The sequence below is a fragment of the Antechinus flavipes genome, chromosome 4 (genome assembly GCF_016432865.1).
Source record: "Antechinus flavipes isolate AdamAnt ecotype Samford, QLD, Australia chromosome 4, AdamAnt_v2, whole genome shotgun sequence".
NCBI classification, from domain to species: domain Eukaryota; kingdom Metazoa; phylum Chordata; class Mammalia; order Dasyuromorphia; family Dasyuridae; genus Antechinus; species Antechinus flavipes.
Genome location: NC_067401.1, coordinates 470208496 through 470230163, shown reverse-complemented (window position 1 = coordinate 470230163; position 21668 = coordinate 470208496). Strand labels below are relative to the sequence as shown.

General features: G+C 42.4%; 1 protein-coding gene across 1 annotated transcript in view; it reads left to right on the top strand.

Annotated features, from left to right (window-relative positions):
* Positions 1 to 20481, top strand: part of PRKAA2 (protein kinase AMP-activated catalytic subunit alpha 2) — a 60037-nt gene extending 39556 nt beyond the window's left edge. Inside the window, exons 6-9 of the mRNA XM_051999597.1 lie at positions 2093 to 2317; positions 5891 to 6395; positions 8927 to 9053; positions 15261 to 20481. Coding sequence (XP_051855557.1) covers positions 2093 to 2317; positions 5891 to 6395; positions 8927 to 9053; positions 15261 to 15496 — 1093 coding nt within the window. The 3' untranslated portion in view covers positions 15497 to 20481. The remainder of the gene's footprint in view (positions 1 to 2092; positions 2318 to 5890; positions 6396 to 8926; positions 9054 to 15260) is intronic.
* The last annotated feature ends 1187 nt before the right edge of the window (positions 20482 to 21668 follow it).

The following is a 21668-nucleotide window of genomic DNA, read 5'->3' as shown; positions in this document are numbered from 1 at the left end:
TAAAGTACATAACAGCGTACTTAATAGTAGTGGACTTCTTTTTAGTTAACTATAAATATGGGTCAGGGGGACGACACGATAGCTTTTATTGTAAAAAGTTTAGTAAAATTCATAAGCAGAAGCAACTTCTTTTATTAGCCCTTTGACACACTCTGAATTGTGAGGGTTGTAAAAAGCTCTGACTCTGCTGTGCACGGCTGGCTTTCCTGGTGAAGAATACACAGATGGCATCCTTTACCTTCAAAGCCATCCTGCTGCTTGCCCCACTTCTTTGTGGTATTGATCTTGAGTTTGTGTCAGCATTAATGTGAGACTATCTAAACAAAAAATGGAAAGAAATCATTTGAACAAAGAAAACAATTAGCCATCCATTGGTGCAGGCAGTGAGAGTGATTGTTTGAACAGGAAAGCAAAACACGTTCTCAGCTATTGCAATTTTGATAGTTGGTCATTTGTTGGACTTATGGGTCCGCACTGAATTATCAGAGACTCTTGTGTGCCACTGGTGCTCAAAGCAATGTCAATCTAGTGTGTGTGTGTGTGTGTGTGTAGAGACAGAGACAGAGAGACAGAGAGTGAGAGAGAGAGCGAGAGAGAGAGACAGAAAGAGAGACACACACAGAGAGGGACAGAGACAGAGAGAGACAGAGAAAGAGAGAGAGAGAGAGACAGAGAGACAGAGAGACAGAGAAAAGAAGGAAGGGAGAGAAAGTAAGAAGGAGGGAGGAAGATATACATACATATATATACAGAGAGAGAATAAGAATATGAGTGAGAATAAAAGGAATAATAATATTGTACTATAAAAAACAGAACTTAGCTGGAGATAAAGATCTCAGATCTAACTCCAAGATAGCACACATCCACATATTTCAAAGCTTCTTAAACTGTGGGTTGAGATTCCACATGGGGTTGCATAACTGCACATAGAGATTGTGAAGTTATGATTTGTCATTAGTAAGTGTTTGATGTGTATACCTATTTTATATACCTATATAACGTAGGTTGCATAAAAATTTCTAGGGCTAAAAGGGGTTATTAGTGGAAAATTTAAAAAGTCCTGATCTATTTAAATCTAATCTTAACCTCAAGCTGCCCCAGGGAACAATGAGTAATAACCGGTAAGATATATTCAGCATGAAGGGAGTTAAGTCACTTCCATAATAAAATCACAGATGGTTAGAAATGGACAAATCTTAGAGATTATTTAAACCAAAGTTATCATTTTATTGTTTTTTTTATTTTATTAAAAAATTATTTTGTCCCCCTCATATTCTCTCAAGGGAAAAAATAGTCAAAAAGAATCCCTTGTAGCAAGTATAGATCGTCAGTTAAGTCAGTGCCCTCACATTATCCATCCTGCCCCTTGAGTCCTTCACTTCTCTGCTAGCTGGGAGGGGGACAGTGGGCTTTATCATCAGATTCTGGCAGTTGGGGTTGGTCTTAAGCTTTTAAAAACTACTTGTATTTACAATTTTGGGGTATCGTTCTCCTAGTTCTACTCTTCAGGTCACTTCCCTCCGCATGATTCGGTACAGCTCTTCCTAGGTTTCTCTGAAACCATCCCTTTCACAAGTTCTCACCAAAACCCCCCACAAGGCTCCATTACATCCATGGGCATAGTGTGTCCAGCCATTCTTCAACAGCTGGGAACCCATTCCTTTGCTGCCATAAAAAAGGGGATTGTGAGAGGCGTGTCCGTGGCAGGATGGCTGAGCTGAAGGACGCGCAGGGCCAGTCCCCTTTGGGGCACTCTCATCTTGTTCTCGACATGAGCCCGAGAGGCAAAGGGAACTTGAAGCAGTTAAGAGTTTTCCCCACCCTCTTCCCCGATTGTCTCTCCCAAGGGTGATGCTTCCTCCTGTTTACTGACATTTTGTTCTCCGGAGTTTTGGTTCCAGGCCTCGTTACCTACACGGGCCTTTTGGTCATAGCATTGGGTGTGGTTAGCTGGGACGAGCTCTGGGGGGAGGAGAGTGGGGGCCCAGCAGGGAGAACTTTGGACTGGAGGGTGAGGGTCCGTGTGAGGCTGTGGGATTGGGGAGAGCGGCCCCCCGCTGCCGGCCCAGCCCTCCTCTGCTGCCTCCCACAGGTTGTATGCGGGGCCCGAGGTGGACATCTGGAGCTGCGGCGTGATCCTGTACGCCCTGCTCTGTGGGACGCTGCCCTTCGATGACGAGCACGTCCCCACCTTGTTTAAGAAGATCCGCGGTGGGGTCTTCTACATCCCGGAGTACCTGAACCGCTCCATCGCCACTCTGCTCATGCACATGCTGCAGGTGGACCCTCTGAAACGGGCCACCATCAAGGACATCAGGTGAGTGCCGGGGCCGCCCCGGACAGAACTTGACGTGTCTCGGCCGTCACAGAGAGGCTGATGGGGATGAGCTTTTGGGTCTCAGCTTCAATGAAAGAAACTAAAAGGCAAAGGCATTTGCTGATTGTGAAGCCTTTAAATAGCTGCTGGTGGGCTTGGAGGCTGGCACGGGTGAGGCTTTGGGAAGCGCAGTTGCTGGCTTGGCAGCAATGGGGCCGAGCTTTTTATAGCGCCCACATGCCCGGGCGAGCCATCCCCCCGAGCTTGCGCTCGTCACGTCCAGGCCCGCAGACGGCTTTGGTTCCTGCCTGGCGCTCCAGCAGGAGTTAGTTTACAAACAGATTCCCAGAGCCTCGTCCCTCCCCCCACAGACTGGAAGGCCTATTTTAGGACACCCGACCCACCGAAGGTGCCAGTGGCGGCCGGCGGCCTTGTTTGTGGGGCTCACCATCAGCCCGCCTTAACAGCCCAGCGGGCACTCAGGCCGGTAAATGTTTATCAAGTGCCTACTGGGTGCTAGACACCGGATAGACAAAGATGAACAGGCCCTTCTCTTGGCATAAGGTCTGGGTGCTGAATAAATCCTGTTAACTCAGGGAGATTAAAATCTTAGAGGAAATGACACAAGGCAGAATGTGATGGGAATAAAGGAGTCCAGAAAAAAGACCTAGAAAAATGAGGAGGTGGGGAAGATCACTCTCAGCTGGGGCTGAGGCTGCGTAAAGAAGCAGGGGGAACTTTGTGGGGGAGAGGGCCCCAGCGCCGGGGCTTGGACACCAAGAATTCTTTGAGCAGACAGATGAGGAGGTGGCAGGCAGGGGAGAGGGGCATTAGGAGAAAGGCAGAGTGCCAGACAACCTGCTGAGCTCTTTACAAACACCATCTCATTTGGTCCTTACAACAGCCAGGGAAATAGGTGTCTTATCTTCCCATTTTACAGTTGAAGAAACTGAGGCACCAGATTAAGTGACATGCACAGGGTCACAGTGTCTGGGACTGGATTTGAATTTGGATCTTCCTGAATCTGGGAAGGGAGGAAAAAGCATCCTGGGATCATAGACTCTGGGTCTAGTGCACCATCCATTAAGCCACCAAGCTGCCGAAAAGCAGTTGAGAGTTAGTGACCAGAACTTAGAGGAAATAGTGGGACTGGGGAGCATTGGAAGAGAGGTAATTACTGAGACTGTGGAACTGAGTTGGGTCTGCAAGATATTGGGGAAAGACATTTCCCTCTAGGGTGTCTCTGTCTGTTGTTCTTCTTCCCCTCTATCTTTCTACCTTCCTCCTCCAGTACTGCCCTTCCCTTCTTCTTCCTTATCCATCTTCCTCCTCCCTCTTTCATCCTCTTTCATCCTCCTCTGCCTCCTCCTCCATCTCCTCCTCCTCCTTTTCTTCATCCTCCCCTTCTTCCTTCTCTTCCTCCTTCACCTCCTCCTTCTTCTCCATCTTCTTCCTCCACTCTCCTTGATCCTCCTCCTTCTCCATCCTCCTCCTCCTTCCTACTCCTTTCCCCTCTTTCTTTTTATTTGTCTCCTTTCCTTCCTCTCTCTCCCCCCCCCGTGTCTCTTTCTCCCTCTCTCTCTTTCTCTGTCTCTTTCTCTCTCTCCCCTTTCTTCCCTCCCTCCTTCCCCTTTTTCTCCCTTCTGGCCCACTCCTACAATTAGACTCTATTCAGCCATAGAGGACACTATTTAGAAATGGCATTGATGAACAGAAATCAATAAAGAAAAAGGCGTCCAGGACCACGAGAAAGCTCGAATCAGTGCCTGACACGGACCAACTCAAGGGTCCTTTAGCCCGAAGGAGAGCAGCCTCAGAAGGGAGTGGTCCCGGCTTCTCGGTGTCTGCAGAGCTGTCATGGAGAAGGGGCAGGGGACTGGGCAGACCCAGGGGACAGAGCCAGAGTGGGCCAAGTTTGCTGAAGCAAACCGGGAATGGTCAGGAGGGAAAACCAACCATCGGGGCGTCCCCTTCAGGAAGCAGCTCCTGGCTCATTCCTAGAACTCTTCCTTCAAGGCTGGGAAGAGGGTCCTGGCTCTGTCTCCTTCCGGACCAGAGGAGGCCAGATGCTCTTTGGGGCTGGTCTCTGGCCTTCTGACCTCACCATTGTCACCCACAGAGGTGATCAGTTAGGAGTGAGATAGGGAAAGAAGTGGAGAGTGTATGTAGGTAACCTTGGTAGCAATTTAGCACAAAGGGGAAGAAAGCCACAAGATGGAAGCTTGAGCCGGTAGCAAGGCCCAGAGGAGGAGCTTAAATATCCCTTTAAGGACGGACCCAACTGCCCACCCTGCAGCCTTCCTTAAAGCTTGGTGTTGTCATCCTTCTTCTCCTCCCCGCTGGGTTTAGGATTTAAATACAGAAAAAAAAAAGAGAGGTCCATGTTGTAAGAGTTAATTTTAGAAATGATCATGCTGAAAAAGATCCTCTGAAAGTACATCTGCAGAAAAAGGGGCTTACCTTGTGAGATTTGAACATCTTCACCTACTGTACACAGTAACACATTTTTAAAGCAGGAGTTGTCTCTTTTCAAGCAACAATTTATAAATTAGAATCCCATTAACTTGCATAAAGTTCTGAAATGCTGAATATTTTTATCATTAGGGATAAAAGAGAAATATGGTACAAAAAGTGGCATAAAGTATATGTCATAAAATTACCACATATTTCATTCTTCACTAATTTTAATTCTGTAAAGTAACTTGATATATGGAATTTAATGTGAGTTATTTTAAAACTTGTAACTTTGAAACCTAAGTTTATTTTAGAGTCAATTTTAGGAAGTTTTAAATGTTGAATTTATAGCTTTTAGGTATTTATATTTTAAAATTTGGGGAGAAACTCCTGATTTGGCGAGTCATGATTGTATGTAGGTCCGTTCTCTTTATTGTAAAAATTCTTTTTGTTAATTAATTCACTTGGCCTACCTTAGCTGGACCTGGAGTTAAGAAGACTCCTCTTCCTGAGTTCAAATCTGTCCTCATGTACTTACGTGTACTCATGTGATGCTGGCAGGGCAGTCACTTAACCCTGCTTTCTTCAGTTTCCTCATCTGTAAAATGAGTTGGAGGAGGAGATGGCAACCGTCCAGTGGGGGTGGCTGCGGGGCACCCTAACTGTAGCAGGGTATCACCTTAAAACCAAAGAATATCATGCTTTGTCATTGATGAATTTTATTTGGTGCCCATTATCATTATGAAGTATTAAATGTTGAGCTGCTAATGTATCTGCTTTGACTCTTTGCTTCAAAAAGTCCTTTGATGTTTTAATTACTAGAGCCCTTGTATAGTCTTGTTAGTCTAGTAATTAGTTTTGAATAATTGCAATTCGTGTTAATGAGCCTCTATTGTTGAACAATTTTAAATTAGAACAGGACCTCTGAAAAGTAGCTTAGTTCTTGTTACTGGCATCTCCTACTTTGGGTCAGCACCTGTTCTTCCACTTTTAGTTTGAGACTGTTTCCTGGGGCATGGAGGGGTCACAAAACCACAATAAATGAGAGGGAGAGACTTGAACCCAGGTTCTCTACAAGAAGCCACTTTCCCCATGATGCTTATCTTTTATTTCTCTTAGAGAACACGAGTGGTTTAAACAAGACTTACCCAGTTATTTATTTCCTGAAGACCCTTCCTATGATGCAAATGTCATTGATGATGAAGCTGTGAAGGAAGTGTGTGAAAAGTTTGAGTGCACGGAATCTGAAGTGATGAACAGCCTGTACAGCGGAGACCCCCAGGACCAGCTCGCCGTGGCTTACCACCTCATCATCGACAACCGGCGCATCATGAACCAGGCCAGCGAGTTCTACCTGGCCTCCAGCCCGCCCACGGGCTCCTTCATGGACGACAGCGCCATGCACATTCCCGTCGGGCTGAAGCCGCACCCCGAGCGCATGCCGCCCCTCGTCTCCGACAGCCCCAAAGCCAAGTGCCCCCTGGACGCCCTGAACACGACCAAGCCCAAGTCTCTGGCTGTGAAAAAGGCCAAGTGGCACCTGGGCATCCGTAGTCAGAGCAAACCCTACGATATTATGAACGAGGTCTACCGGGCCATGAAGCAGCTGGATTATGAATGGAAGGTAGGGCGCGCTTGGGATGGGTGACCCTTTGTCATGAACTATATCCCATTACTGTCAGTGTGAGCTCGTCACTAATCAGGGGCATCTTACCCCTTTGTAATTCTGTCTTGCTTACAATAGTTCTAATAGTTTTGACTCATGAACTCCATTCTTATTAATGATGTGTCATATGCTGCTGCTTCCTCCTCCTCCTCCCTTCTTCTTCCTCCTTCTTTTTTCTTCTGTCCCTTCTTTTCATCAAGTTGGAAGGATAAAGATTTCTCTTTACAGAACTGGGCTATGCTGGGAAACTATCCACATTTCGAATTCTAGTGGAGAATCCCCTGCCAAGTATGTTTATCAACCTGAAAATTCCTGAGAAAATAGCTCACCTGTTTCAGCCTGAGCTCCAGCAGTCTCATGTCCTGAGACTTCACAGATGGTTTTCTTTTTTCTTTCTTCAAAGGATTCACTTGATAGGAGGCTATGGGAGTGAGTGTGCGGGCAGCATACCTTTCCTCCCCAGGTCCTTGATTCTGCCCTCAGGGGACAGATGCTTTCCTCTAGCTTGAAAAAACCTGACCAATTTTTGGGCGCTTCTGATTCTCTGAAGAATTTGTTCCTGAAAATGGGCAGTTTTAGCACATATTTTGCCTTAAAAGTAAAAAAAAAAAGTAGTTATTGATTGATTCCAATTCTATTCAAATATTTTTCAAATTCATTTCATCATTTTAGAAAGCCATTTTTCATTTCCCATTGAAAATTACTTTAATAATGACAGTTTCTAATTTCTGTCAATGAAAAAAGGAAGAAACAGTCTGAAATTTGCCATATCCTTAATTGACGTATTTGAAGAAAGAAGTACTATTTGTTTTACTATTCATACATTTATATACATGGATCAATATTTTTTTGAAACTATTTTGAAGATCTTTCTTAAATTCTTCCCCATTGCTTTTCTGAGAACAATGAGAAAGATGGTAGGTAGGTAGAGAGTTCTTCCCTATTTCTTTCTTTTTTTTTAAATTTAATTTTATTTTATAATAACTTTTTATTGACAGAACCCATGCCAGGGTAATTTTTTACAACATTATCCCTTGCACTCGCTTCTGTTCCGATTTTCCCCCTCCCCTCCCTCCACCCCCTCCCCTAGATGGCAAGCAGTCCTATATATGTTAAATATGTCACAGTATATCCTAAATACAATATATGTTTGCAGAACCGAACAGTTCTCTTGTTGCACAGGGAGAATTGGATTCAGGAGGTAAAAATAACTCAGGAAGAAAAACAAAAATGCAAATAGTTTATATTCATTTCCCAGTGTTCTTTCTTTGGGTGTAGCTGCTTCTGTTTATCATTCATCAATTGAAATTGAGTTAGATCTCTTTGTCAAAGAGATCCACTTCCATCAGAATACACCCTCATACAATATCGTTGTCGAAGTGTATAATGATATCCTGGTTCTGCTCATTTCACTTAGCATCAGTTCATGTAAGTCTCGCCAGCCTCTCTGTATTCATCTTGCTGGTCATTTTTTACAGAACAATAATATTCCATAACATTCATATACCACAATTTACTCAGTCATTCTCCAATTGATGGGCATCCATTCAATTTCCAATTTCTAGCCACGACAAACAGGGTTGCCACAAACATTTTGGCACATACAGGTCCCTTTTCCTTCTTAAGTATTTCTTTGGGATATAAGCCCAGAAATAACACTGCTGGATCAAAGGGTACCTCTTTATTTCTTTTAAAAATGAACACCATCCTTTTCAAAATTTCTCTATAAATAAATTCCTTTTAAAAAAATTATTTTCCCCAATTGATTTGGTAATTCTCTTTAATTTTCTTGTTTCATTTATTCATACACACACACACACACACACACACACGTGTGTGTGTGTGTGTGTGTGTGTGTGTGTGTGTGTGTGTATGTGTATGTACTTTATGTTGTATAACACAAACTACTTCAGTGAGGGATGGTATTTTAGAAAATTATATATATTTTTCCTCTCCTAATAATAATAATAGTAATAATAAATAGTGAGAGCTAACATCTGTGTGTTGCCTTAAATATTTATAAGGTGTTTTTACAAATGTTATCTCTTTTGATCCTCACTAAGTGAGGTGTTATTATTTCACCCCGTTCTGTAGATGAAACAATTGAGACAGACAAAGATTGAGTGTCTTGCTTAAAGTCTGAAAACTTGAGTGTTAGAGGCTGGATTTGAACTCGGGTCGGCCTATCCCAGACCTAGCATTCCATCCCATTCCATCAGTCCCGACATTTTTCCACAATCCTGTGATTTTGTCCATATTCCACATGGCCATTTCTCATTGCAGCTTAAGGGTAGCAGCGTTTGGGAGGAATGTTGTCAGCAGAGAGTAATGTAATCACCACTGGAGAAAATATCCTGAACAGCTCAAAAGCTATTTGAGAAGCTTCTTTTCTCATTTTCAGGGTTTTCTAAAACTTTCTCATAGATTAAAGGGAAAGTATTGCATTTTCTCTATTCTTCCTTTACCTAAAAGAAGATTCCATGTTGTAGGTGGTGAACGCTTATCATCTTCGAGTGAGAAGGAAGAACCCTGTGACCGGCAATTATGTGAAAATGAGCCTTCAGCTGTACCAGGTGGACAATCGAAGTTACCTTTTGGACTTCAAGAGTATTGACGGTAAGGAGGCCTTGCTGCCGTGGGATTAACTGTTGAGCATCTGTGGAAGGGACAGTATGACTGCAGGTCAGTCTGTTCACAGATCTGTGAGAGGGAAGCCATCATGGCAAATGGAAAGACAAGTTCGCTTGGAGTCAGGGCCTGGCTTCAGACCCTCATTGCCTTTATTATTTGAGGGAAAATCACTTAATTTTTTCTGGTTTACAGTTTGTTCATCTGTAAAATGAAGTGGTTGGATTGGTTGGCCTTCAAGGTTCCCTGTGGCTCTGAGTACAGATCCTGGGTGGAACTGGCCACACTGAGCGTGGCTTCTAGCACTTGTGATTGTGTGCTCCCTAACAAAATGCAAATAGAACAAAAGGAAGGTTTAAGGAAATAAAAGCACCTTCAGATGGAAAATGACATGTCCCTGACAGTAGGCATAAATCAGGTTGGGGCTGCCTCGGTGCATGCACAACGGTGCGCCACACAGACCTTTGTATCATCTTATGTTCCTTCACAGGAAGGGGAGTGTGCACGTGTTGGGTGGGATGGCTTCTGGGACTCCTTTTAGCTTGGAAATTTGGAGTTTCCCGCATTTAACCAGCACCCCTGCTCCACTCTGCCTCTGCTCTCTTTGTCCTTCTCATGAAAATATAGCTCTGTAGTCCTTGGCAGTCAGTGTCCTTACTACTTGTCACTCATCCAATGCCTGTAGAACCATCTCCAGGGAGGGAGTGCGCCTCTCTCCTGAGGCAGCTGCTTCTGCTCTGGGCTCCATCCTGCTTGTTGGGAGGTTTTTCCTTCTGCCACTTAGTGAAAAGCATCTTCTCCAGGACTCGGCAGAATCACTCAGAATCTCTTTATGTGAGAGCCCTTCAGACACCTGAAGAAAGACTTCATGGGGCTTCATTCTCTAGGCTAAACACCTCGTTTTCTCCATGGATACTTTTGTGTGTGTGTAGAGGCTGGGGAAAGATTCGGGTCTTTTTACCAGCTCCTGATCGATCTCTATATGACATCTTGTCAGTGGTTTAGGAAATGAAATGCCCAGCCTTGAGCAGAGGGCCTCAGTTCTGTGACCATATCCTTTATGGCTTCCACATTGCGCTATGGACTCAGAGGGGACTCACAATTCACAAAAATCCCCATATATTCTTCATAGATTGTTATCTAAGCACGCCTCCTTTTGGCTGTACTCAGTCATTTAGGTTTTTTTTTTTTTTGTTTCTTTTTGTTTCTTTTTTTCTTTTCTTTTTGCTGCAGTAATTGGGTTTAAGTAACTTGTCCAAGATCACACAACCAGGAAGTGTTAAATGTCTGAGGTTAGATTTGAACTCAGGTCCTCCTGACTTCAGGGCTGGTGCTTTTATCCACTGTACCACCTAGCTGCCCCCATTTAGTTTTTTATACCTAGATTTTTCCCTTTACATTTATTATAACTTAGTTTTTAGATTCATTCCATAGTTCATTGTCTTTCTGGGTCCTGACTTTGTCAACTAATAATTGAGTTAGCCTCCTCAGCAACACGTTTCCCACAGATTGGTTAAGCATATTCTCTTCATCTAAGTTCTTTATCAAGGTATTGACCACAATAGGGCCAATAATTCCAGAGGCCTTCTTCTATATTGGCTTGGACAGCCAGCTAGTCCTTGATCTAGCCATTTATCCCAAACACTCCCTTCTTGTCCACAAGCAGGTCCAGTGTCACTGAAGTTCAGATATCTGCTCTCTATAGATTCCCTTCTCTATAGTGTTTCCCCTCCCTTCCCTCTCTGGCCCAATCAGAAAAGAAAGTGATGTTGATTTGTCATAAACTCTTGCTAGGTTATAACAATTTTCAATTTCCTTTGTAACGACTCACAAACTCTCTAATATTCAATCTGAAAATTCTTCGGGAAGCAAATACAATTCCTAAGAATATGGTAGAAGAATCTGCCTTCCCTTTTTCAGCATTAGCATCCTTCCATGTGGCACTTAATGCTTTCTGAATGATTTTTCAAAGATCATTTGCAGAAACTCAGCAATCACATCTTCAGGTTTTTTGTTACCATGGAATATTGTTTGCCTACGCCTATTGAGTCAATAAAAGTGTTCTCTTGCCATATCTTGGCAAGTCTCCCCTTCTCCTATATCTACCAATACTAAGATCATTTTCTTTGGTAGAAAAGCAGAAGCCAAATTAAAGTCAAATGGTTCTGTCCTGCTTCCTCATTAGTATCATCTCATCCACATAAAGCAATAGTTTTGCCCCTCTTTTTTTTCTTGGCATTTCTCATACCTCTCAGCTCATTCTGAGTTTAGGGATCTGGCATTCTAAGGGATTCTGCTCCTTATGCAGTTATTCTCAGTTCCCTATCTTTTTTTCAGTCTTTTTTGCATGTCTTTTTAAAATCTTTAATTAATTTTCCTCAGTAACATTTAAAACAATTTTTTAAATTTGTGTGTTTTTTTTTAACTTGAGTTCCATATTATTTCCCTTATCCCCACCCTCAGCTTTCGTTAAGAAACCACATGTAAAGTTGTGCAGAACATTTCCATAAAAGTCATGTTGTGAAAGAAAATATAGAGTTCCCACCCTTAACAAAAATTGTGTATGTCTTAAAAATCTTTTGGTCATTGTGTTTTCAGTGCATTCATACTAGAATTTTTTGACACTAGTACTTTTCTTACTCAGTGAAATGATTTATGATGATGAGCAGAATTTCATTTTTGAATGCATCCCATCCCTCTTTAACTAAATTTACTCTATGGAATTTTAGTCATTCACTTCTTTTTCCCAATGATTATTTGAAATTTAGTTTTCTTATGTATCCTTTTGATGAACAAAACATTTGCATCATTGAGGAGTTGTCATTTTTAAAAAAAAGTTAATGTATTTTAGATATTAAAATACTTATTTTTAGTTTTTGTTTTAATTATACTACTATTTGTTTTTTTTTAACTCATTCAAACATAACCTATCTTGTCCCTTATAATTCCTTCCATTTGTTAGAATGAAAAAAAAAAACTTCCCTCTACAAGTGACTTAGTCATTCTATTTTCTTTCATATTTTTCTAGAGTATATTCAACTGTGGATTCAATTTTCTATTACTGTCAAGGATATCTTCCTTCTCCCAGTTACCTAAGCTCTCAACATAGACAGTTTTCCTTTCCAATTCCAGTATCCAATCGCTTTGCAAATCCCATTGTTTCTGCTTTTGCAACAGCTCTCTCACGTGGCCCCTTCTCTTCTCTGCCATTGCTACCATTGTCACCTTGTGTCTGAACTGCCGAGATTCCTGCCTACTTGGCGCATCCCTCCCTCTGCTGCCAGACTGATTTCCCTTCATTGCTAATCTAATTATGTCCCTCTCTGGTCAGTCACCTCCAGCGGGTTTCTCTGACCTTGAGGCTTGGCTTTATGTTTTAGTACCCAGCTCCTTCCTAGCTCTTTTACTCCTCCCTTCCACTCCTGGAGCTCTCTCTTTATCTCTCCAGACTTTCTTCAAGACCCAACCTTTCAGAGTCCTCTTTAATCTTAGTGCCTTCCCTCTGAACATGGTTGCTTTTTACATAGTTGCTTATGCGATGTCTCACTGGTTATATTGTGCACTCTGTGATCTTTATCTGTATCCTTAATGTGTAGCCCAGTGCCTGGCACATGTTAGGTACTTAATGCTTGCTTACTCCATTTATGTAGATAATGTTAAATGTGAGTCCCAGTATCTTTGGAGGAAATAGTGGAGAGTGGAAAAGATGGCAGCTTTAGAAACAGAGATTTTGAGTGTCAATCCCAGTTCTGCTACCAGCTATATGTGCGACTTGGGCCATTCATTTATCTTCATTACCACATTTGAAAAGTTGGGGCAGGAGGTAACATATACAATCCCTTTCAGCTCTCAGTTTCTGGTGATCCCGTTGCCAAATCAGCTGTATTTATTTAATAATGGCTCCTTTCTCCAGTGTTCATTTTCAAAGTTTGTCAAACATTATAATCATTTTTTGGTACATCGAGATAATATATAAATATTTTATTTATTATATTTGATTTTTTGCCAGTTCCAGTTAATTTTGCTTATGTCACTTGGTAACATGTTTTAAAGTTGGGAACAGACTGGATGCTAGATTCCTGATTCATTAATTTTTCTGGTCAGCATCTCCCTTAATATTCCCTCCAAGTTGTTTTATCATAAACATGTTTTGATTTTATCTAAGTCTATAAAGAAGCCTCTTGCTATTTGCACTAAATAGAGACATAGCTTTGGGAGTGTGGTGGTTCTTCCTATGTAAACAGACCCCTTGTGGGCAGCTCAGTATTCCTTTACTTCGAAGGTCATTATGTTTTAGGCTTCTGCTCCCTTGGATCTTTTGTGTTCTCAGGCAGGCTGGTCCTCAAATAGTGGACAACTTTTCTTATTGTCCATGGGTCTTTTTTATTTCCTTTTTTATCTTCATCGGTAGCAAATAGAATACAGGTGATACTTGTGAGTTCGTGGGGTATCCTGTGGCTTTGCAGAATTTACCGCCTTTCCCATCATCCTTTTCTTCTCCTCGGGATTACCCTTGACTCCCCACATATCTAATCATTTGCCCAATCTTGGCACGCTTAACTCCACAGTCTCTCTTTATTCTCTTCTCACTTCTTAGATATTCACTGCTTATCACCGTTTACTTGAATCATTAAAATAACCTGAATGGTAAGAGATAATTATCATCACCATCATCATCATAGCTACTCTTATTTTTGTATGAACATTAATTCATGTAGTCCCCACAATACTCCTTGAAGATGAATATTTCAGTCCTTTTTCATGTGAGGAATTTTAACTTTAGAGAGATTAAGTGGTTTGTTGATGATAGTAACTATCCCTATTTGTGAGAGTAGGATTTGAACTCAGAACTCTCCCCAAAGCAAGGTCAGAGCTGTTTCAAAGTCAAGTTATTACACATTAATTAAGTACCTACTGAGGATACAAAGAAAAGCAAAACCCCAAAACAATCCTAATCCCTGCTCTCAAGGATCTCCCAGTCTAATGGCAGACCCCACATCTAAAAAACTTTGTACAAGCAAGATATATAAACATAAATTGGTGAAGTCTCAGGGGGACTTGGAAAGACTTCTTGTAGATGGAGGAACTTTAGTTGAGACTTAAAGGAAGCCTGGAGGAAGCGATGAAGAGGGAGGGCATTCCAAGCTGGAGGGAAAATGCTTTGAGTCAAGAGTTGTAGTTCAATATTTGAGGAACAATAGGAGACTGGCCTGCAGAGTGTGTGGAAGGGAGGAAGGTGTGAGAGGACTGGAAAGGGGCTATGAAGGGCTTTAAAGCCCAGAGGGGATTGTCTATTTGATCATCGAGGTAATAGGGAGCCATCAGAGATTGTTGGGTGAGAGTGGAGTGATGTGGTCAGACCTGTGCTTCAGGGAGGTCAGTTTGGCCGCTGGATTGGAGGGAGGCTGACCGTGGGCTGTTATAGGGAGGGCGATTGGAGGCCTGCACTGCAGGGGGGGCAGGCTCAGGGAAGAGAAGGGGAATCAGAGGAATTTTATGAAGGTAGAAATGAGGGTTGGCCACTGATTGAACATGGAGAATGGAGAAAAGGATGACAGGCAAGGGACAGGATACGATCCCTTTGCAGTGGTAGGGAAGTAAGCAAGGTGGAAGGGCTTAGGGGGACGATGAATTCCATTTTGGTTACACTGAGTTGAAGAGGGCTGTGGGGCATCTCGTTGGTGATGTCTGATAAGCAGCTTGGAGAACAACAGAAGGGGTGGAGAAGTAGATCTAAGGCTCATCAGCCCAAAGATAAAATCAAAAGTGGGAGCTGATGGATCACCGAGTGAAAAAGCCTAGAGTCAGGAGGGAAGAGAGGCTGAGACGAGCTCAGCTGGAATGACCTGAAGTAGGAGCCAGAGGTCAGGCGTGTGGGAGGAAATGCCAGAGCCTCAGGGCGACAAAATCCTAGGGAGAGGAAGCTGCCTAGAGGATGAGGATGGAGAAACTAGATCAGTGACTTTGGAAAGGGCACTTTCAGGTGAACGATAAGGTCAGAAGCCAGACCGACCTTAACCAGTTATTGGAGCGAGAGGAAAATATGACCCCTGCTGGGGTCTGTGGGTGTGTATTCTTGGAGAAGTCCCACTAGTGTCGGGGGCGTTTATCTGGTGAGCGAGCGCTCTTACACCTCAGGAAGGACCCTCCTGGCCAAGCGTCTCACGCCCCTTTCTCTTTATTTGTCCGTTTAAGATGACCTCGCGGAGCAGAAGTCCGGCTCGTCCACGCCCCAGCGCTCCTGCTCTGCTGCCGGCCTACACCGACCGAGGCTGAGCTTCGATTCGACCACGGCCGACTGCCATTCTCTCGCTGGATCCCTGACGGGCTCCTTGACGGGGAGCGTGCCTTCGGTAGCGCCACGCCTGGGCAGCCACACCATGGACTTTTTCGAAATGTGCGCCAGTCTGATCACTACATTAGCTCGCTGACGATGGCTCATCCCCAGTCTCTGTCCTTGTGTTATTGCACTGTGAGAATCAAATCTGTCTTTTTAAATTATTATCTCCTATTCTGGATATCTTATACACCATAATCCGAACGGAAAGTTGTATTTCCCAGGGACACCCACTTCCAGATTGATCATTGAGTAGACTGATATTTTATCTATTTTGCTCATGGAGAAGTCACATAGGTAATATGTTTGATAGGTGAATAGGAATGAAAGTGATTGTGGTTTTAAAGTAGAAAATCCGTGTGTAAGCGACACCATCCTTCCGAAGCTGTAGCCTTAATTATGGGGATTCTGAAGCATCATTTCACTGTAGTCTTTGACATGGGTACATCAGGGTGACTCTGCACAACCCTTGCTAGGTGGTGAGGTATTTTTAGCCCTCCCACTTACCTCCAGTTTACTATATAATAAGTACTTATTGAGCACCTACTGTATGCACAGTTGTAGGCAGAGTCCAACAAGACTTTTTGTTTTTATAATCTGTCCTGTAGTCCTTAGTCTGGTGTTGAGAGTGTGAGAGGAGAGAGCTAGCCAAAGAATTCCAGGGTCAAGATTCTCCTTATCTAGATGCGGCGGCCCATGCGGGGCAGCATGGCGAGTTCATGGTTCTTCTGCAGCAGGTTTCCGTCGTTCTCGGGAAGTCACTGTTTTGGAAAAGGTCCTTGGATCACCTTTGCACACCCACCTCAGGGCTTTTGATATCTTATCTTTCCAGAGTGCTGATTTCATTTTTGAACCTTTTTTTTTCTTTTAAAAATTTTCAAGGTTTATAGGATGCTTAGAATTATTCCCATTTTGCTTTTTAGGTTTGTTTCTCCACCCCTCCCACCAAGTTTTCCCCTTTCTCCGAGACAAACTGATATTTGCTTTATTCTTCTTTTCTAATTTTTAATAATAATGAAATAGACCCTTAAATGAGAGAGCAACCACTCTAAAAAAGAAAGCACTTACCTCTGGTCACACATTGGACCGCATTAGGAACTCTGAATTCCATCAAGTCAGCTCTTTGTTTCAAGTTTGATTTCTTTCTCTTCCTTCCCCTTTCTTCCCACCATACTTTTCTTTATGATTTCATTTCTCCTCGATACTGGATTGAGCTTTTACATCTTTCTGAAGATCTAAATTTGGTTATTACCCTTTTAATCAAAAACATAATTCCAACCTTCTGAGCTTCAGGTTTGGAATAAGCTGTGACCTTCGCTGTGGAATGGATAGGGAAGGGACACTCTGACCCATTTTGTTCTATCATTACATCTCTATATCTGATATAGATATAGATATACACACAGTAGATGTATGTGTATATTACATTGGAGTGTTTACTTTCCCTTTTTAAAGAAGAAAAAAAGTAATTTCTTTCTCTGGCTCACCCCTGTATCTACTTTTTCTTTCTTTTTATTCAGTGCTTCCGTCTGATACTGAGAATGCATCTTTCACCTAACTCATCCAAGATATAATACTTAGTATAAATTATAAAATTACAAGCATCCGACAGTGAGCTGAAACGTGGCATTGCTTTTAGGGATTATGTCTGTCAGACATCTCGCGTTCTCTGCCAAGAACCAAATGAGGATTTGATATCCCTTTTCCATTCTAAAAATGGTGCATTTTTTATTCTGAAATATTAGCCAAGTCGGGAATTATTATGGATTAACAATACAGCATGTTGTTTTGTAGGATTTTTTAAAATGCTTTAAATATTTTGTAAATGATTTGATTTTTAGATTCAAATATGGGCTTTTTTAATGCAAAAGTGAACAATATTGTTATTACTACTGTTTTTTTTTAAATTATTATTTTGGTTAATTAGAGAGCTGCTGGAAAGTCCACCATCTAGTGGCAATTGAGCGTAATTGTTTCCCCTTCAGTGGTTACTGGGCATGATTCAGGCTTGCTTGCTCCAGTGAGAGAGGAAGGTCTTTCCTACTCCTGTACATTTCAGATTCTAAATGGACAACTTTGCTTTTTGGAGGAAAAGTTGCCATATTTCACACACGGCTGCGGGACAAGCCTCGTGGCTGTAAAATGCTAGAATAGGAAATGAGTCCAATTAACACCCAAACCTGGAGGAGTTCTGAATATGGAAATCTACAAAACAGGGCCAGTCCCCACCCAGCCAACATGTGTCAGAGCTGGGGCAAGAGGGAGAGCCCTTTTTCAGAAGGGCTCACGTGGTATTGTAGGAGCCCACACCACTGCCTGCAAGGGACTGTGGGCCGTGAAAGGAGGCCGCGGCAGATTGGGGAGGGGGTGCCTGGAAAGGCCCGAGCTAAGAGCCGGATCTGGCGGAGGCCAGGAGGGAACACGTCCCAGGCTTGAGAGACAGGACTGCTATCATATTAGTGCACATATTACGGTGCACCCGCTACTCTAGACTTCGACCAAGTTTGTTCACATAAAATCGACTTTAAAATGGGTTGTGGATATTGGTTTTAGCACTTTTGGAATATATTTTCTTTATGAACATCTCATTTTTTTCGCTCTCATCTACCTAATCATGAAATACTTAGCTGTTTTAAGGTACTCCAAGCAGCAGAAACAGCATTGCAATTGGATTTCAAGAACTGAGGCCCAAATCTCAAATTTTTTTACTTATTCTCTGCACCATCGTCTTGGGCAAAGCCCTAAACCTCTGTTTAGACTATTGTTTCCTCATCTGAAACAGAAGGGATTTGCTTGCTGAGGGTCCCTCTGGGTTTAACTCCTATACCCTTTGAATCTTTGGGAAATTGTTCTAAGTCTTATGGACGGTGTAACAACCCATTAATCCTTGATTTTAGGGTGAGACCATCCAATGAGATTCCTAGTATAGATAATCATAATGGGACTTCCTAAGAATTAGCTCTGTTGTCCAATTATAGGAAAGAAGGAGAGCACATGAGCCACCAGCCTCACCTTTTACTCCGTGAGGAATATGGTCTTTTTTACCCAGTCCTTCTTATACTTGATTTTTGTGGCAGTCAGTCTGGAGCAGAGCAGTCCCTCGGAGGTAACCCAAATTCTGACTCCTGAGGGCAACCAGACTAGAGTTCAGAAGCAGAAGGCTTAGACCCCTTGACCTCAATGATAAAGTACCAGTCTCTCTGGTCCTGGAGTACCTAGAGTACTCCAGGACATTACTGTCCTGGGGAATGATGATAAGGCTTTTGGCTTTGTCCAGTCTTGGTTGCTCTTTTCCATTAGAGATGATCTTCTCAATCAGATTCAATTTGAATTTATTACAGAATCTTAGTATCATAAAAAATTTTTGACTTGAGTTCTTGCTGGACTAAAGAATTAATACAGATTCACAGATATTGGAATTATGATTATGTATGGAACTGGTGACTCCTTAGTGACTTTTTTTGTTGTTGTTGTTGAGACAATTGGGGTTAAGTGGCTTGCCTAAAGTCACATGGCTAAGAAACATTAAGTGTCTGAGGCCAGATTTGAACTTGGCTCCTCCTGACTTCAGGACTGCTGCTCTAACCACTGTTCCACCTAGCTGTCCCTCATTAGTGACTTTTAAGGTCTTCAGGGGGAAGATAACTTCTTACTCACTGGGGATGCTATACAGGAGACTCTTGCTTGAAGTAAGGGTTGGACCAGTGGACTTTTGAAGTCCCCTTTGCCTCTGTTTATCACACGTCATCTTTTTAACCAAAGAGAATCTTGTTCAAGTGTGGAATCAAATCATCATTTCAGCCAATAACCAACAAGTGATCTATTGCATCCAGACATCCCCAATGTTTTCTTTTCTTCCTTCTCAAGTCGTTTTATATAATTGGTCAAACCTTATCCACGACTTAGGAGTGGAAAGTTCATGAGGATGTGGCCCTCAGAAGTCAGTAAATGTTTGCATCTGGAAGAATGTACTGGCCTGAGCCCAAGGGTAACCTGGCTCACGAATAAGGGGATTGAAATAACAATGAGGAAGGGACCCAGTTCCATTCAGCAGCCAAAGCCGGACAGTTCAGGCTTTAGCCGGCTGCAGGCGGCAGTCCCGTGTCAGGTTGTTGGCTGCGTGAAGCACAACTTTCCAGTGATGATAATAGACTGGAAATAACATTTCCATAATGTATGGGGAGGCAGCGTGAATTGGGAATAGCCTGGAAACCAGAAAGGCCTAGATTTGGGTCCTCCCCTTGATCCACACTGACTGGCCAGTCTCTTAAAGTCTCAGTTACTCAGGTTACTCTAAGACTAATAAACTGCAGAACAGAAGCTAATTTACATTGGAAGAGGGAGTTTCTTTACCGGCCACCAAAGCAGTCACGGATCTGGTCTCCAAACTGCAGAGACCCATCCATAGAAATACCATACTTGATGATTTACGATACACTGTCACATGCTCTCCTAATTCATCGATGTGTAAATTGTCCCCGGGAAACATGTAATCCTTGTGACTGTTTTGTCCAGCCAGCCTATACTCAGGAAATACAAATTACTTTAAATATTAGCTTAGGCAGGGCGTATCTCGGAAAGTAAATTTGACTTGACATAATAGGAAATGATCATCAGGCATTCCGTAGCCATAAATGAGTTTGGATCAGTTGCTCTTCGAGTTAATCTGTATTTTCCATTAGTGTATATAACCAAGCGAGCTGAGTCTCATGTTTACGTGTCACCTTCCATCCTTGAATTTGATTTTTTCCCCAAGGATGACTTACATTCATCCTTTAAAATTACTTAGCTACCATAGAAATCACACCTTCGCTCACCAGTTAACACTATGCTCGGCTAGGAGTGGAGAACTCTTACAAAAGAAGAGAGAGATTTTTATTGGTGGCTTTTCCTTTCCCAAATTCTTTCCTCTCTAAGAGCAAAGATCTAGGACCTAATGCAAGACCTACCCCCTCTGGTCTGTCGTTTCTTTTCTCATGAAACCTATAACCATCTCTTGTCATGGTGAAATTCCCTTCCTTCAACAGTTTTCCTTGGGGTAGAGTGTGTACTTTGCTGAATAAATTAACGAAGCACGAACTCTGGCTTTCTTGGAGGAACAGGACTAGATCGTTCCCAAGGCAGGATCCTTCCGGCTTGGAAACTGTGTTTTTTTCCACAGTAGTGATTACTAGAGCTATGACAGACATGATATAATACAGTAGAGATGATGCTGGGTCTCATTTTGCTAGGATCTGATTATAAAACATATACTTGAATCTTTTATAAATAAATTCATCCTCCAGAATGCCAATGGCAGAAACATCTCAGTGAGCCAGACTTTGCCCAGACATATCCTCTACTCGATGGGTGCCATAGGAAGGCAACCCTCCTGAATTTGAATAAAGGGACAGGGAAGACTGGTCAGAATTAGAAAGGAACAACAGTTTCCTTTGGTTGAGCACTTAAAAATTTGCAAAGCGCTTTTTGTGTCTGAATGGTATATTGGAAAAAGAAAATACGCTTTTTTATTTTCAGTAGCACACAGCAAAGGGCGAACAGTGGTGTCTGGTTTAGTTCTTTGAAGAGAACATTAACAGTTTAATAAGAATAATATATAATTGAATCATCATGAATAAGAATGGTTGATCTTTTTCAAAACAAGTGTTTATAAATAGCATGTGTAGGAGTTGAAATTTTTTTTTGTGGAACAGAAATCTTGAGTCCTTGGCCACTGACTATTCAAGTTTCCAGCTTAGGCCATGCAGTCTTTTGTCCAGTTTATTCCATAATCAGGTTCACAAGGGTTTTGTATGTGGGAGTGTGTGTGTGTGTGTGTGTGTGTGTGTGCATTCTTGTATTTACAGATTTAGAGGGCAGTAATACCATTAGAGGAGCGTTATAAACGTGAAATAAACATTTCAGTTTTATATCACTATTGAGCCCATCATCTTGGCAAAACCTTGTATTCATAGGACAAAGGCAAAACTGTCTAAGTTACTACTAGCTCTGAGCTATCAAAGGTTAGCTGTATTTTATACAACAAATTGAAATATTTTCAATTCTGTGTGCCATATGTGCCTAAGACCAACATGATTTCTAAAACCTATGTGGCTATGCACAAGGCTGCACTCAACTTGGATCCTCGCATTTAACTCATTTTTGTTGGATGTTCTTATCATTTGTCCGCTGAAAAGTTTCTAACACAACGGGCAGTTTTTCTCCCATGTGTAGTTACTGTATACTTGCTAACACTAAGCATGAAGTAATTGGTACCAGATCCATCG